The 16,462-nt window shown below is 55.4% G+C and overlaps 2 protein-coding genes and 1 pseudogene across 2 annotated transcripts; 2 read left to right on the top strand and 1 right to left on the bottom strand.

Annotated features, from left to right (window-relative positions):
• The first annotated feature begins 1,691 nt into the window (after positions 1-1,691).
• On the top strand, positions 1,692-3,885 carry LOC134527190 (uncharacterized). Its single transcript, XM_063359641.1, has 5 exons — positions 1,692-2,652; positions 2,720-2,952; positions 3,043-3,316; positions 3,452-3,686; positions 3,792-3,885. The coding sequence occupies exons 1-5, from the start codon at positions 1,692-1,694 to the stop codon at positions 3,883-3,885; spliced, it is 1,797 nt and encodes a 598-aa protein (XP_063215711.1).
• A 1,423-nt stretch (positions 3,886-5,308) lies between these two features.
• Positions 5,309-5,923, top strand: LOC134527186 (uncharacterized). The gene has a single exon (XM_063359628.1). It carries the CDS (start codon positions 5,309-5,311, stop codon positions 5,921-5,923), a length of 615 nt encoding a protein of 204 aa, XP_063215698.1.
• Positions 5,924-11,278: 5,355 nt separating this feature from the next.
• LOC134528651 (U2 spliceosomal RNA) lies at positions 11,279-11,524 on the bottom strand (annotated as a pseudogene).
• Positions 11,525-16,462: the final 4,938 nt, after the last annotated feature.

Below are 16,462 nucleotides of genomic sequence, written 5' to 3'. Positions count from 1 at the left end.
GTCCGTCGGCACAGCTGCACCCGCCCTCTGCGATCCCAGAGTGACCGTTGCGCGCCCGACAATGGAACTGCCTGCGCCCAACACTTACGCCTGTGGCGGAAGGCCCCGGCGCCCTGGCCGTGCCCGCATCCCCCTCTCCGGGGCCGGGGACCCGAACACCTTGGGCATCCCGCTGCCGCCGCTCCCGGACAGTAACCCTGGCACCCAGGAAGCTGGAACCCAGACGGATGTGTCTGGCCAGCCCGCCCGCCCCGGAGGAGCCCAGGGGATTGCCGGTGTCCGATTACCCGCCTGCTCGTGGTCACCACGGACCTGTGAGGCTGAACTGGCGGCGGGCGCGTGGGCGAGCTGGCCCGCGCCACCATGGTGACAGGGCCGCTGTGGAGCAGCCACGCGGGAGCATTCCGCCTCCTTCACCTGGACGTATCCCTTCCCCCCCCCCCCGACAGTGATGGTGATGGACCTGCCGGTGACCGCCGCCCCCCTGCGCTGCAGCGCTGCTCGGCCCGCGTGGTCGCGGCCGCCCCGGACCTCAGGAGCCCACGGCCTTTCAGAGCATGTGGCTTGCCGCCATCGAGGTGGCACAGGCTGACTGGCTGGCCCTGGAGACTGTGTGCTCGGACCTGGCGGCCGCAGTGGCGGCATAGGTGGCCATGGATACCATCGGGGGCTGGCCACGCAGCCCGAGGCCGCCTCAACCGGAGGCCCCGCGTGCAGAGCATGCTTCCCTTACGCGGCGGGGGCCGCCGACGCCAGGTGGTCGTGCCAAACCAGCCTTTCACAGGCGCACCGCCCCCGGCGAGGGATTCGACGCCGAGGTGTCCAGCCACATCCAGCGCCTCTACCGGGTCAACCCCAAAAAGGCGTAGCAGCTGGTCCTCGGCACGGAGTCGCCGCACTGCGATATCCCGAGTGGCGTCCTCCACGCCCACTACGCCGATTCCTTCAGGAATCCTGGCTATCGGGTGGGCCCGACGCCACCGGGGGCAGGGTTGGACGTGCCGCCGATCACGGAGGTGGATGCCATCTGGCTGCAGCGCCCCAACTCGGCTGCCGAGATCGCGGGCCGCCTGGGGCGGATGATCAACACGGCGCCCGGTCCAGACGGTGTCGAGTAGTCACCTTCGGGCAGTGGACCCTGGGTGCCTCGTGTTCGAGGACCTGTACTGTGCCGTGCAGGGCCACTCGCGTATCCCGGCGGCATGGTAGGAGTCCACCACCGTGCTTCTCCACAAGGAGGACGATGTGGCCGACCCGGCCAACTGGTGCCCCGTCTCGCTCAGCCCTACCATCGCAAAGGTGTACTTGGGGGTGCTGGCGGACCGCTTGGGACGCTGGGCCTCCCGCACGGGCAGGATATCGGCGCAGCAGAAGGGCTTTTGGGAGTTTGAGGGCTGCCTGGAGCACAACTTTGTGGTTCAGGCGGCCATCGATGACCATCGCCAGCGCCGGCATCAGCTGGAAGTTGCGTGGTTGGACCTAGAGAATGCCTTCGGGTCCATTCCCCACTTCTACCTGGCGCACCTCCTGGCGGTGATAGGGGTCCCCCCGGCCCTTCGAGTCATCATCGCGGATCTTTACACTGAAGGCTCCACCCTTATTCGTGCTGCAGACGGCCTGACTGAGCCCCTCCCGGTGTTGGCAGGTGTGCGCCAGGGTTCCCCTTGAGTCCCCTGCTCTTCAACCTGGGAATGGAGCCGCTCGTCAGGTGCGCGGCAGCGGGGGCGGAGGAGTTGGGTTGCCTGGTCTTGGGGCAGCTCTACACGGTCTTGGCTTACGCCGACGACTTGGTCTTGCTGGCCCGGGGACCTGAGACCCTCCAGGAGATGCTGGATTCCGTGGTGGTGGTGGCTCAGTGGGCCGGGCTGCGTTTTAAGCCCTGCAAGTGCGCCACCCTCCACCTCGGTGGCCGCGGGACGCGGAAGGGTGCACTACCCACGGTCCTGCGAGTGGGGGGCGAGCCCGTTCGCGCCTTGGTAGAGGGAGTTCCTTATCGCCACCTTGGGGTACCCACAGGCTACAGGGTGGTCCAGACCCTGGAGGCAGCCATCGCAGCCCTCACCGCTGACCTGGACCTCGTGGCGTCCAGTCTGCTAGTTCCCTGGCAGAAGGTGGATGCAGTGAGGACCTTCCTCCACTCCTTCCTCCAGTTCATCCTGCGTGGGGGGCGTGTCCGTAAGACGGCCCTGGCGGACTGCGACCGACACCTCCGAGCCCATACCAAACTGTGGCTTAACCTTCCACACCGTGCCAGCCCCCTGCTCACCCACATTCCCCCTGTGGATGGCGGCATGGGTATCCTACCCCTGGGGGAGCAGGCGGACGCGGCAACAGTGACCCATGCTTTCAGGCTGCTGTCCTCGGCCGATCCCCCGGTCAGGGCACTGGCCTGGGCCAAACTCTGGGCAGCGGTCACGCGCAAGGCGGCCCTACCTGAAGATGCTGTCACTGAGGCATTGCTGGCGCAATACCTGAAGGGGAGCACCGCCGCGCCCCTCAGCCGGGACCCTGGTGCCACCGAGTCCCTGTGGACGTACACCAGAAATGCTGGGAGCCGCCTCCATGCCCTAGCCGGCATCTCATGGCATTGGTGTGTGGTCCTTCAAGAACTGCAGCTGGAGCTGCCCATGCCGGGCAGCTGCGACCCGGATCGTGTCGTCCTTGGCCCCAATTTCAGGCGCCAGGTGTCATTCCGGCTTGCTGACTCCCTGAAGCGCAGGCGCCGTGAGGCACTTCGCCAGCTTCCCGACCAAGGCCGCGTTCTGGACGCGGTCTGCAGTTCCCCGACGCAGCCACTTCCTCCGGACGGGACAATTCACCCAGTTCGCGGAGTGGCGCTTTGTCCACCGCGCGCGGTTGAATGTGGTGCCCCTCAACGGTGCCCGCCACGGTGGGTACCAGCGCGACAGGGCTTGTCGGCGTTGTGGCTACTGGACCGAGACGCTGGCGCACGTTCTGAACGACTGCCGGCCGCATGCCGCCGCGTGGCAACGCCGGCACAATGCGGTGGTGGAGCGCCTTCGTGCTGCCATTCGTCCCTAGGTGGGCACCCAGGTCCGGGTGAACCATCAGGTTCCACACACCGACTCGCTCCTCCGGCCGGACCTGGTGGTGATCAGCAAGGCCCGCAGGACTGCTTACCTGGTGGATGTGACGGTTGCCTTTGACAACCGTTACGTCTCCCTGGAGGTCGCGCGGGCTGACAAGTTGCGCAAGTACCAGGTGCTCCACGACCAGCTGAGGATGCGTGGTTACCGGGCGGAGGTGGATGCCTTTGTCGTGGGGTCGCTGGGCTCCTGGGACCCTGCCAATGAGGGTGTGATCCGCGCTTTGGGCATCAGCCGGCGGTATGCCACCATGATGGCTAAGTTGATTGTGAGTGACACGATCTGGTGGTCCCTTGACATATATGTCGAACATGTCACAGGCCACCGGCAATATCCCGTTGCAGGTGATGGGGTCGATTATGGCAGTCCGCTGGGCGATGGTGCTGCCCGTGAGCCCGACGTGTGTGCCTGGATCGACCCAGCCTCCCAGTGCCAGAGCGGCCTTTCGGTGGCCCCGCAGTGCCCAGCTGCTGATGACCTTCGGCAGCCCATGGATCGCCTGGCGTCCCACGAAGACCGGACGTTGCTGCGGGATTGCCGCTGGCGGGGCCCCATGCGCTCGCGGCGACCGGCGACATGGTGAAGGCCATGGCAGTCGGGCGTCTACGGCGCCCGGGTTGCAACCACGTGCCCGGCTGATGCCCTGGCCTCCTGCCGCCCCCGCTGACGGCGCCCAAGCCGCAGGCAAGAGCCCGGCCGCACGGGCTCGCCGGGCCCGCGGTGGTTTCACCTACCGCCGCCCCAGGGTGTGGTGGTGCCGGGCACCTCGGCCCACTGACGGGGTGCCTGTGTAGATTTCCAGGGAGCTCGGTGCCCTAGCGCCGCACCGGTGGACCAGCTTGGGAAGGGGGGCTGAAACGCCCTCCGATTCAAGTCGGTGGCGCCCCAGCGCCCCACTGCTGGACCGTCGGGGGAAGGGGGGCCGGAATCGCCCCCCGGCTCAAGCCGGTGGTGCACCAGCGCCCCGCCGCGGGAACATCGTGGGAAGGGGGGCCGCAAAACGCCCCCCCCCCCCCGGCTCAAGACCCATAGTGCCACACAAGTCTGGGCCCCCAGCAAAACATTGACATTGCTGCACTGTGGGGTGCCCATGACACAAATGACACTCTTCTTAAAAAAAAAATTGTAATCTTCTTTTAGTGTGCTCTATATTTCCTACCTCTGCATCCTCTCATTCCAAATGAACTTTACTTAAGGTCTGGAGGGCTAGCCCTCCAATGTACCATGCTTTATTTAAGTGTTAGTTAGCTCTGTGGTGACTGGGTGTCCCCAGTTATTTTTACACATTACTCTATCCTGGACCTGGCAGTGGCTATCCTCTATGATTGGCCTCTAGTTGCCCCTTTCTTATTTAGTCATCATTATTATTATTCTCTTATTTTTTTTACCTTTGGCATTTTTTTTTAGTTACCATATGTTCGCTCCGACTAGGGGTTGGGGCGGTCACAGCACGGCCCCACCTACTCCCAGGAGGGGTAGAACTGAAACTACATCGCCTGGACCACACTCAATTAGATACTTATTCCTTCACCCCACATTTTACAATTATTGGTTCCTGCCCTCTGCCTCCCTCTGGGCGGTCGACAGCATGATACCTTTCTGTCATCTCTGTTGTTAGGGGGACATCTCAGTCCACCACAGACTGATAGCGGGTGGGATGGTTATATATATCTTGGGCCCTAGCCAATATTATCTTTAGTCTTACTTAGTTAATCTAGTTATTTCTATTAGCCTCTACGACCATTGTGTTTACCATTATTTGTTGTCATCTGTTTTGGCGTGTTTTCATTTTCAGTCAATAACGGACTATCTTCATAACCACTATGCTTGTCACTTCTCACATCAAGAGGAACACCCGCCCCTGGCGTGACCTGTACATAAATATTTTCTGCAATTCGTATGTTCTTATCTGACTATTTATATATATTTTTACCAATTTGTCTAATCGGGGTATCGTTGGGATTATAGTGGCGCTAGGACGCCTTTTCCTGTATATTATTTAATACCACTCTCTATTGTCAACTGCGTATAATGTTGAATATTTTTTGAATAAATAGTTTTTAATCTGTTCTTATCAGCTTAATTATCTAGCCCCGAGAAGTGATTAGTTGTGAAACTGTGCTCAAGAAATGATCGTCGCAGAGGGGTTCGTGCTCTATTCACTCCGGCACTAGACGACCATACTTCCAGCAGTTCCGAGGATGGTGTGGCGCCCCGATCGACTGCTGCTGCTTCCAAATCAGGGGAAGGCCATGGAAACAGTCTCCCGGAAACCCGCCAGCTCCCACTTCCTCTGGGATGGCAAGTTCACTCGCTTCGCAGAATGGCGCTTCATTCACAGGGCACGTCTCAACGTGGTGCCCCTGAATGGAGCTCTGCGAGGACCAGCGAGGAACAAGATGGGCCGGCGGTGTCTTCATCCCAACGAGACGCTGCCGCACGTCCTCAATCACTGCGGCCGCCACTCAGTCGCCTGGCAGCACCGCCACAACTCGGTGTTGCACAGGCTGGCCGCTGCCATCCCGAGGGACCCGGGCGTGGAGGTGCGGGTAAACTGTGCCGTGCCCCACACCGGGTCCTTGCTCCGTCCTGACCTGGTGGTCGTGGACGAGCCCAGGAAGATCTCCATCGTGGATGTTGCGGTCCCGTTCGAGAACCGCAGCCAGGCTTTGGATCTCGTGCGGACCACTAAGACGACAAAATACCAGGGGTTGGCAGACACACTGACCGCGCAGGGCTACACTGTTTACAATGAGGCCGTCGTCGGGTCCCTCGGATCCTGGGACCCGTGCAACGACTACGTCCTCCAGCAGTAAAGAGTCTGCTGGAGGTACGCACGGAAGATGCGGCGCCTCATGGTGTCTGACGTCATCAGGTAGTCCCGTGACATCTACACCGAACACGTCTCGGGCCACCGTCAGTACCAGGTGAAGGCGCCGCCTGCCAACCCGGCAACCAGTCCCAGACCAGGCCCCTGCAGTCCGGGGTCGTGGCCGTGGGAGAGGACGAGGTGGTCGTCGACCTAAGGGCAGACCAGGACCACAACCATGATGTGGGCCCCGGGCGCTGGAGCCGCGGTGCCCGCAACACCGCGGGTCGTGCCTTAACAATCGGCCACTCGGCGCCGAACCGCTGGGGGCACCAGCCCCCCACCTTTGGACCACCGGTGAAAGGGGGGGACCTGAAAGCCCTCCCGATGAAAAGTGAAGTGTTGCCGGACGCACAGGCATCCTGAAAAAACACTTACACTAACAAAAAGAGAACAACACAGCTGCACAGCAGCAAACAGCTAGATCTGTAAAAGAACAATATATACAAACTCTTATAACAGGATAACACTAAGGGTATGTATAGAGTACCCTGAAAAATAAGAAAACAATAGACTCTGAAGATATAACAATTAACCACCTAACAATATATAGAACTCTACTAAAATATAAACTCTGAAAGGTAAATAAAAACTCTACTTAAAACTAATCAGGTACAGGCCACTAAAAAGAAAATATCACAGGTCACAATCGGTGGGGCTGCTACTTGGTGAACCAAGAAGCAACAGTCAAATCCGGGGGTGTAGCGGCAAGCCGAGTGCCGGGCTCAGGGGTCAGGCACTCCTCTCCTGGGCAGCTGTAAATAGACAAGCGACGACCGCTTCTGGAGCAGTTCGCTGTCCTGAGAAGTACTACACAGGCGGCTCAAGACACTACAAGGGCACTGGTTGTGCCCTAGGTTTCTGGAACACTAGGGGGGTGTACAAATGTGTCAAGGGCTGGGCCTTACAACACAGGTACACTTGGGTGCTGAAAGGAAGCAAAACACAACAACAGAACACTTACAAGAGTTGCAACACAAACACTAGCAGAACACAGACAAGAGACAGTTACTCACTTACCGATCAGCACTACAAAGGAAACACAATTTACAAACAAACAAGACAGGTACAGGTGCTTGAAACTAATTAAATAAATATGGTTGCAGTGAGGCTAAAAGAATTTAAATGGAATTAAGTTAAAAAAAATTTAACAGCAAGATTTGAGCTTTATTGGTAAATTACTATGGATGAAAGTGAAAAGGTAAATATATTAATCTGCAAGAGAATTAAGAAATAATCAAGTAATTAAATATTATAATAAATATACTCAATAAGTGTGACTTTAATTATCAATTAATGGTTACTCTGAAAACAATATGGCGTATTTAATCAGCAAGGGAAATATAGAAATAAATAGCACTTTAATTTATTTTAAGCTAATTTGGAAAGAAAGCAATATGGCGGATTCAAGCACAAAAACAAGTCACTGAACAAATATAATAAACACACAAGACAAACACAACACTCAACCCCTGTTGTACATATCTATGGACACGAACAGGAAGTCACATGCGAAGCATCTGTGGAGAAGAAGGAAGTTGAAAAATGGCGACCGACCTCGCTAAATAACTCAACCACGAGGTCGCGAAAAACTGAATTTAAAGTTAAGCAGACAAATTACACTGAAACTATTTATGGGAAAAATTAAATCACTGAATATGGAATTATTTACTGCCCCTAGTTATGAATTTAAATTAGAATTAAGCACGATTACACTAGATATGCCTGGGCACAAGGCAATATAATTATCGCGAGCAAAGTGAATTTAAGCCAAAATAAATACAGTAGTTACTTTAAATGTTGAACAATTGAATTATTAATATGGGAAAATTGAGAGAGAGGCAAAAACTTAACAGAATATAGGATGCACACAGATTATTCACAAGGGACTGTCGGCCATTGAACACACACAGTCAGGGGACAGGACAAAAACAATTACACAGGCTCAAGAAAAACAAGATACACTTGGGAAGGGGTTCCAAAGGCCTTTAGGGGCGACGATCTTCAACTGTAGTTACGCGACTCGCCTTGAAGGTATTAGTTAACTTGAGGAAAAATTAAATGTGGTATTTGCCCGAGCTAAAAAATTCAAACACAAGGGCGAGACTGTGGGTAGAAGTTAAATGTTAAACAGCAAGATCAAGTACAGTTATTAATTAAATGTGGTTATTTAAATATAGGAACTGCAATAAAAAGACTGACTCTAATTTAGTATGTATATATGAAACAGCAACTAAATATTATTCGGAAAATGTATTACTGAAAAAGAATTTAAATAAGCAGAATTATTTTGGGTGAACAGTAAAAGCTGCGAGTCGCGAATGCAAGTTACAGTCGGGAACCTGAAATGGGGCTTACATAACAAAACACTGATTTGCAGGAATTACTAGGTGATAGTTTGGCACTTGGAAAATTAAAGGCGAGATAGGTAGTTATTTTACTTAAACAGGTACAAAAAGCTATGCAGAAATTAACAAATCAAATGTAACAGTTAAACTTTAAATGTTTGCAATAAAAGATGGCCGCGATTAACGAATTTAATTCAAACAAACAAACAACAAATGGCCAGGCAAATAGAAATTTAAATAATTAATGCAAGATGGCCGAAAGCTTGCAGCAAGAAAACAAGTAAACAAACAAGAATTTACTTTAAAATTAAAAACAAAACACAAGTGCCAGACTACCACCTACCTTATCTCCATGTAGTTCCCCATGTCTTCAATAGGCGCAGCAGCAGTCGAATCATCCTTGGAACTGCTGGAAGTATGTTCGTCTCGTGCCGGAGTGAATAGAACACGAACACCTCTGCGACGATCTTTTCTTGAGCACAGTTTTTTAACTAATCACTTCTCGTGGCTAGATAATTAAGCTGATAAGAACAGATTTTTTAGGTTGCCTAAGCAATGTTCGCTGCTGGCATGCACTAGGCAGTGGCCAGCAGGAGACAATACAACTCCCCCGAACTGGTCGGGGGTGCAAACCTGCAAATCCTTCACAAAAAATGCTTGCTAAGGCAAAGTGTAGCAGAATCTCTCTCCCATATGACTGTGGGTGCCACCCTGGTCCCAACCTCCACCACTGAAGCCAAGCCACCGACGTACTCGGGGGGCCAGTGATTGTGAAGGCGTGACCAGGCCCTCCCACAACCATATGGTCGACAAATTCTGTGCATTCTGTTCCCCCAGCATAACAGTTGTCACACCATTAAGCTGATAAGAACAGATTTGAAAGCTATTTATTAGCAATATCTCAAAACCCTTTACAATATTAAAAAAGCATAGTAGAAAATGGAAAAAGGGGCACCTAGCGCCCGGAGAAACCAAAGATTATGGGTGAATTAAAAGTGAAACTATTCCCACCGTGCCCCTGGGGCCGGTTCCCCCCCTCAAAGGCGGGAGGTAAGAAGTTACGTTAAATGGGGAACTAGTCCCCGCAAGTCACTAACTAGACTAAAAGAAGTTACTTTAAAACAGAACTAGTCTGTTGCAAGAAAAACAAAAACCCTCTTAAGATATAAAATATTCACGAACAAGGAGCCTAGCTCCCCGCGGTCCTTGAATAATTAAACACACATAAGCACTTTTACCACAACTAAGTTTACTCTGGGGAGTAGCCCCTCCTGAAGTTACTTAAGTAATTTTAGTTTAATGGGCAGGCTGCCTGCCCCAAAGAAACCCAGCTATGGCTGCCCCCCACCCTCTACATCACAGTGCCTCCATACTGCTCTCCTAACAAGCTATTAGGGCATGCACACTTGGCCGGCCTCAGAGAGACCAACCAAACATGGACACCAGAAGGTATTGAAGTCCCTACAAGCCACGACGCGGTGCCGCCCCAGCCAGGGTACGGCCCTATACGCCGTGGCCCCCCCGCCCCCACCGCATCACTCCGAGGAATGACACGATGAGGGCGGGAGCCTAGTGGTTAACCTGACTGTAATTAGGTTCTGAATGCTGGCCTACAGTTTGTGCACAATCCCTGTTGTGTACAAGACCAGGCCTAGGCAGGGGTGTATTTCCCACTCCTCTTTAAGATTTATGATAATTAGGGGAGTGAATTTAAACATTAATGTAGAAGTGCCAGTTGTTGTGGCCATGCATTATTACAAAGAACAAGCACCAGATAAATTGAAAGTAAAAAGGGTGGCAGCCTTAGGGGCACTAAAGGCTTGCTCATGACAGACCCTTACCACCCAGTCATTTCAGATCAGTCCCGCACACAAACTTGGGGGCCTTCCTACCGCAGATGCTAGATGTTAAATTGGCATAGTTGCCAATGCAAGGATAAATCTTGTAAACAAGCATTCAGTTATTGCTGTTGAGAAATAGAATTTAAGGTTGAGAACAGACTTTGGCACTGGCCTCCAACTTTGCAAATCTAAGCATGCCTTAAATACTTCATGTAACACTTGGGAAAGGAAATGAATGAAGATACACAGCAGATAAATAAAAATTATACAGAGGGTCTAACCCTCACAAACTTAAATAATGATCAAACCTGTAAGAGAAAAGAGAAACATACATAGCACTGAAAAAGTAAATTATTGAAATTATTAGGGGGTAGAGTTAAAGAAAATAAAGAATTAAATTTTTGCTAGAAGAGCTCGACTACACTTTGATCTTAGCCAAAAGGCCGAGAAGCGATACTACACTCTGATCTTAGCCGAAAGGCCGAGAAACATCCCTTAAAATACACATCAAAATTAATATTGCACATTGTAAAACTCCATTAACCAAATACATGTAGTTTAACAGATAAAAAAAAAAGTCAATACAATTCATACAAATATTAACATGAGTAATAAATAACAATAATAGTAATAAAAGGTTTCACAACAAGCCTTAACCACACACTTACATAAACTCACGCATCGACATGACAAAATACATTTTCAATACATCATCATTTTTATCATTTAACACTGCCTAATTGTTAATTATATTGAATTTTTTCTCACACAGCTAAATTTATTAAACATTCACAACAAGCACTACATTGTATGATAAAATAAAATAATTAATTTCTATTATTCTGCACACAAAATTGCTAAGTTCCTACACATTCTCGCATTCCAAGTTCGTCCCTTGGGCATCCTTGTAGTTCCTGTTCGGCCGCCCCTGGCAGTACCTACTGGATCAGCTTTCTCTTCCTCTTCATTTGTTGAATGTACACACGACTTTTCTGTATTGTCTCTGCACTTGGGCACATTACATTACAACAATCAATTTTTCACTATCATCCATTCTTACAAGTTGGTAACAATGTTTATTACATTTAAAACAAACTTAAAGTTTATTACATTTTGTGGTGGGCCGATCCCGGTGGTACTGCAATACCGGGCCAACCCGCGGCGGAGGTGGGGCAAGCCCCTAGCACTCCGCCCTGTTCCAAAAATCAGTTTAATATTCTGGTCCTGCGATGCAGGACGTATATGATATTTTTTTTTTTAATATCCCCCTGATTTCGGGGGCCCGACCAAGAAGCATCATTTAATAAAAACATAACAAAGAACAGAAAAACACTTGAAGAAACAAAAGAACATAACACTGTACAAGGCCCACCTGTGGCGAGAAGGTGACAGAGGTTGGCAGGTGCAGACGAAGCTCCTCCGACGATACCGTCCTTGCGAGCCTAGCTCCTTGTTGGTCAGCGTAGTGGTCGGAGGTACCTAGGTGCGGGTAGTCAAGCCGTCGGCCGGTAGGGGCCACTGATGCAGGTGGCTCCGAGCAGGGCGCCGAGAGTAGAGGACCTGGGGAAAATCCGAGGGGCGAGGCGGTGTACAAGCAGTCGCGGGGTGATCTATTGGTCGGAGTGGAGGTGCCTGGGTCACCTGTCAGGGCGGGCTGGGGCCAGGGCCAGGTCAGCGTCTTCAGGGTCATCCGGCAGCAGGTGGTCGTGGCTGAAGAGCGGGTTGCGTGGGTGTCGAGAGTCGGGGGGAGGGTCGGCCAGTTGTCGGATAAGCGGGTTCAGGCTGCGAAGGCAGTGGCGCAGGAATTTCGAGGTCGAGAGTCTGAGAACAGCGTAGGGGTGAGGGAGTCGAGTACGGCGCAGCAGCGCGGGTCGGGGAGTCCGGCGGGGGAGTCCAAGGAGAAGACGGGAGCCATGGAAGAATGAAAGCGTGATGGGGCGAAGTGCGAAGCGGGATGAATGGACCCAAACAGGGCATGCGTAAGTGAGGTGCGGGAGTACATAGGAGCGAAAGGCAGTGAGGCGCACATCCAGCGGGGCGCCAGACGTGGGCCGTAGGACCGGAGCCAGCAGGCGCATGACGGTGCGGGACGAGGCACGGACGGCGTGAAAGTGGGGGAGGAAGGTCAGGGTTCGATCGAGGGTGACCCCAAGATAGCGGACGGTAGGTGACCAGGGGATAACTACATTGGTGATATGAGGTGGGTGGTCCTGACGGGGGTGGTGCCGGGAGAACAGGAGAGCCTGAGACTTGGTATGGTTGAGCCCGATGCCGAGTGCACGGAATTGGTTATTTAGGGAGGTGAGGCCACGGCCGAGGCGGTCGCCGAGCATCTGCTCGGAGACGGAGGTAGCGAGGAGGCAGGTGTCGTCGGCGTACTGCACCATGTGGGTGCCCGGAGGGGGCCGAAGGTCGGAAATGTGAAGTGAGAAGAGCAGGGGGGAGAGAATGGCGCCCTGTGGAACACCAGCCGGTATGGGGCGCGGGGCAGAGAGTGTCCCCTCCACCCGAACCCGGAAGGAGCGATCCCCCAGGAACGAGCAGAGGAGGTGCACTAGGCGGGGGGGCAGGTCGGTGGAGGCGAGATGTTGAATGAGAAGAGGGTGTGATACGGAATCGAAGGCACGGGCAAGATCCAGTAGCACCATGCCCGTGTGTTGCCTCCGGGCGAAGCCCTGGACCGCCAGGAGCTCCACACGGGCAATGGCGTGGGTGGTGGAGTGACGGGGGCGGAAGCCGAACTGATGGTGTGGAAGCAGGTGGAGGGAGTCAACCAAGGGAACGAGGCGACGGAGGACGGCCCTCTCAGCGACTTTAGAAAGTATGGGAAGCAGAGAAATAGGGCGATAAGAAGACGGAAGAGAAGAAGGTTTGCCGGGTTTAGGTATCGGGGAGACTATGGCCATTTTCCAGGGGGTGGGGAAGTGGCCGAGGAGTAACATAGCGTTGATTATCCGGGTGAAGAAGACGTGGGCGTGGCGGGGTAGGGTGCGAAGAATTGGCGATGGAAGTGAGTCGGAACCGGGGGCGGTTTTGGGCTTGAGACAGGAAGCAGAGAGCGGACTTCAGAGGGCGTCACCAGGGGGAAAGCAGGCCTGGCGGGCAGAATGGGCAGTGTGACATGATCGGACAGCCGGGGCGGGTCTCCTCCATCGTCCGAGGACTCGGAGGACAGGGCGGGAGCTTGGGCGGCAAAGGTGGACGTGAGGTACGCCGCCACAGCCTCGGATCGCTCCGAGGCTGTTTCGGCGACCCCAGCAGCGGTCGTCAGGGGGGGAATGCAAGTAGGGGTGGACTTGAGGTAACGGACATAAGACCACAATGAACCGGAGGCGGAGGTGAGGGCAGTGAGGCGATGGGTCTCCTGGCGGGCGCGCCTAGCCGCGACCAACCGCCGGCACCGCCCCCGCAGCACGAGGTAGACCTGCCTAAGCAGCGGGGAGCGAGTGGCCTGCCACCGGCCGCGGAAGCGATCCCAAAGGGACACAGCCGCCCGGAGGTGTGGGGGGAAGGGGGTGATCAGGGGGCGGTGTCAGGGGAATGTGAGCGGAAGCAGCATCGGTGATGGCTGCGGTGAAGGCGAGGACATTGGCATCCAGGAGGGCAGGGGTGTCAAACGGGAGGGTGAGATCCAGGGAGCCTGAGAGGGACCATTGGAAACCAACCCAGTCGGCACGGGTGAAATCAAAGCGGGGCAGGTGAGGTGACGAGTGCGGGCGGAAGTGGAGGACCCCTGTCACGGGAAGGTGGTCAGAGGACCCAGCGGTGATGGTGTCCAGGTCGGTGATCAGAGGGAGGGGCGTGGCAAGAGCAAAGTCCAATGTGCTGGGGTTGCGGTTTGGTTGAGTGGGGTAGAAGGTGGGCTGGGGCGGGGCATGGATGAAAAGGTGAGTACGCCGGGGGATCTGACGGAGGGAGTTGCCCCGCCGGTTCGCGGCAGCGCAACCCCAGTAGGGATGGGTAGCATTGAAGTCCCCCGCCAGCACGACATGTGCATCGAGCCGACCGAGGGCCACCACGTCGGCAAAGGGGAAGGGAAATCGGGGAGGGAGGTACACGGAAACTAAAGTCAGGGAGTAAGGAAGCCCGTGCACACGCACGGCGACCGCCTCAACCGCAGGGGAAGTGGGAATGAAACGACGGTGATGGGAGAAGGTATCACGGAGGAGCAACGCGACCCCCCCGCCCCGACCATCACGGTCCGAGCGGTGGACGGCGAACCCGGGAATGTGGAGGGGGTCATCAGAGGTAAGCCAGGTCTCAGAGAGGAAAACAGCATCGGGCGACAGCTCGCAGAGAAGGTGCATGAGGTCGGGGAGCTTCGGGACAAGGGAGTTGGCGTTCCATAAAAGGATCCTAAGGGGAGGGGCGGGATTCATCGAAGAAGCTCAAAAGGGCATTCAGGAGCACTTCGAATTTCTCCGACGAGGTGCGGGCTTGGGAGAGCGCCGTCAGCGTCCGCCGGATGAACGGGAGGTAGCGTCGGAGTAGCGAAATGAGGTCCCTAACCATGGCAGTGAGGGAGGAGGCGTCAATGTCTGGGGTGGAGGAGGGTGGGGGCATGTCCGAGGAGGCAGGAGCAGGGCCAGCTGGGGCCGAAGGGAGAGGGGCCCGAGGCCCCCAGGCATTGGACTTGAGGGCCGGGAACGTTCGAGCGTCGGAGAGAGTCGGGGGTGGGGGGCGGGGTGCTCCCGAAGTCGAAGGTGTCGTGGACTGTCGCTGTGGGTGACGTCGCAGGTAAGCCTGAATGACTTGGCAGTCAGGGGAAGTCGCGAAGTGAGCGCCACCACAGTTGACGCACTTCGGAGTCGGGGTCGTGCAGTCCTTGGACCAGTGGGACCCGGCACACTTGAAGCATGCCAGGGGCCGGTCGCATTTGGTCGAGGGGTGTCCTGTCATCTGGCAACGGTAACATTGGGGCACCCGTCCTGAGCCCTGGAATCGCTCGACGGAGACGACCCTGCAGCCCAGCGTCCAAGGTCAGACAGGGCGTCGCGTACTTCGTCGGGGGTCGTGCCAAGGGGGAGTTTCTTCAGAACCACACGGTCTGACTTCTCATCAGGCCGGAGGTTCGTGAAAGGCTGGTGTCCAAGTCGTCGGAGTCGTTGGTAGAGGTGCTCGTGGTCGTGTGGGTTTGAGGTGTAGAAGGACACCTTGTTGCCCACCGAGGAGATCCTGAGGGGTCCTGTCAGGCCTTCCTGGATGAGCGGGGCTTTCCGGAACGGTTGGGAGTTCGGAGCGATGTGGCAGCCGATGGGTGGCATGCGAGCCGGAGGTGAAGCTGCCGGCGCAGGGGCGGAGGCAGGAGGCGTCTCGGATGTGGAAGGGGTGGGCACAGCAGGGGGGGCAGGGGGAGCATCGGGTCGGGGCCGCTTGGGGATGTGTGATTGGCGCGGCTTGTGGGCGAGGGGCTGAAGGGCCTGGAAGTCTTCGTCGCAGTCGGTGTCAGTCTGGGAGAGCAGTGCGTCAAACCTGTTGGTAGTGGGGACAGCATCGTCGGAGGAGCCACCAGACGGGCGAGTCCTCTTGGCAGTCTTCGTGGGCGCGAGGAAGGGCGTCTCCCCATGGCAACATCCACAGGAGGAGGCACGGCGTAGTCCAGGAGAGAAGGCAGAGCGGCAGCGGCAGTCATGATGGGTCGATGGAGAGTAGCGGACGTCGTGGTGATGGAGTTGGTCGTGGTGATGGTCGTCGTCGTCAAGGTGGAGCAGGCAGCAACTGCCAGGGCGAAGATCGGGTCGTGTCCCTGGAGGTGCCTGGGGGTGGAGATCTTGATGTCCGCGCTCTGGGGGCGCAAGGAGGGCGGGGGAGAGCCAACAGGGGCTCCCCCGGCGCCCTCCCCCCGGCGGCCAGAGGCGGGAAAGGCTCTGGGTGACAGGCAGACGAGATGTCGGGCGGAGCAGCAGCAGTCAGGGCCACAAGGCCCCCCTCCGAGGCGTGGCCGCTAGGACCTCCAGGCGAAGACCCCCGGGCGAAGACCCCCGGGCGGCGGCACAATCCCCCTCCGGCAGCAGCTCCTGGTCAGAAGTCGGTCAGCGAGAAGTCCCAAGATCAGGGAAGGTGGTCCGGTGGGCCCTCGAGCGGCCCCGGCGAGCATACTGGTGTCGTGGTGGAAGTCGGGAGTCGGAGTCGGAGGCATCAGATGGAGGGTGCCCCAGGCTGGGTGCACCCTCTTCGGAGTCTAAGTCCACTGGGGAGCTCATCCGAGCTCCCCCAGCAAGCAAGAGGAAAAATGAAAAATGGTATGGTAGTTGGAGCAGCAGTAGTGTGGAAGATTGTATGTCCAACGAAAGTTGT

Source organism: Bacillus rossius, chromosome 1 (assembly GCF_032445375.1).
Source record: "Bacillus rossius redtenbacheri isolate Brsri chromosome 1, Brsri_v3, whole genome shotgun sequence".
In the NCBI taxonomy this organism is placed as follows: Eukaryota; Metazoa; Arthropoda; class Insecta; order Phasmatodea; family Bacillidae; genus Bacillus; species Bacillus rossius.
This window is presented reverse-complemented; position numbering and strand designations above follow the sequence as displayed.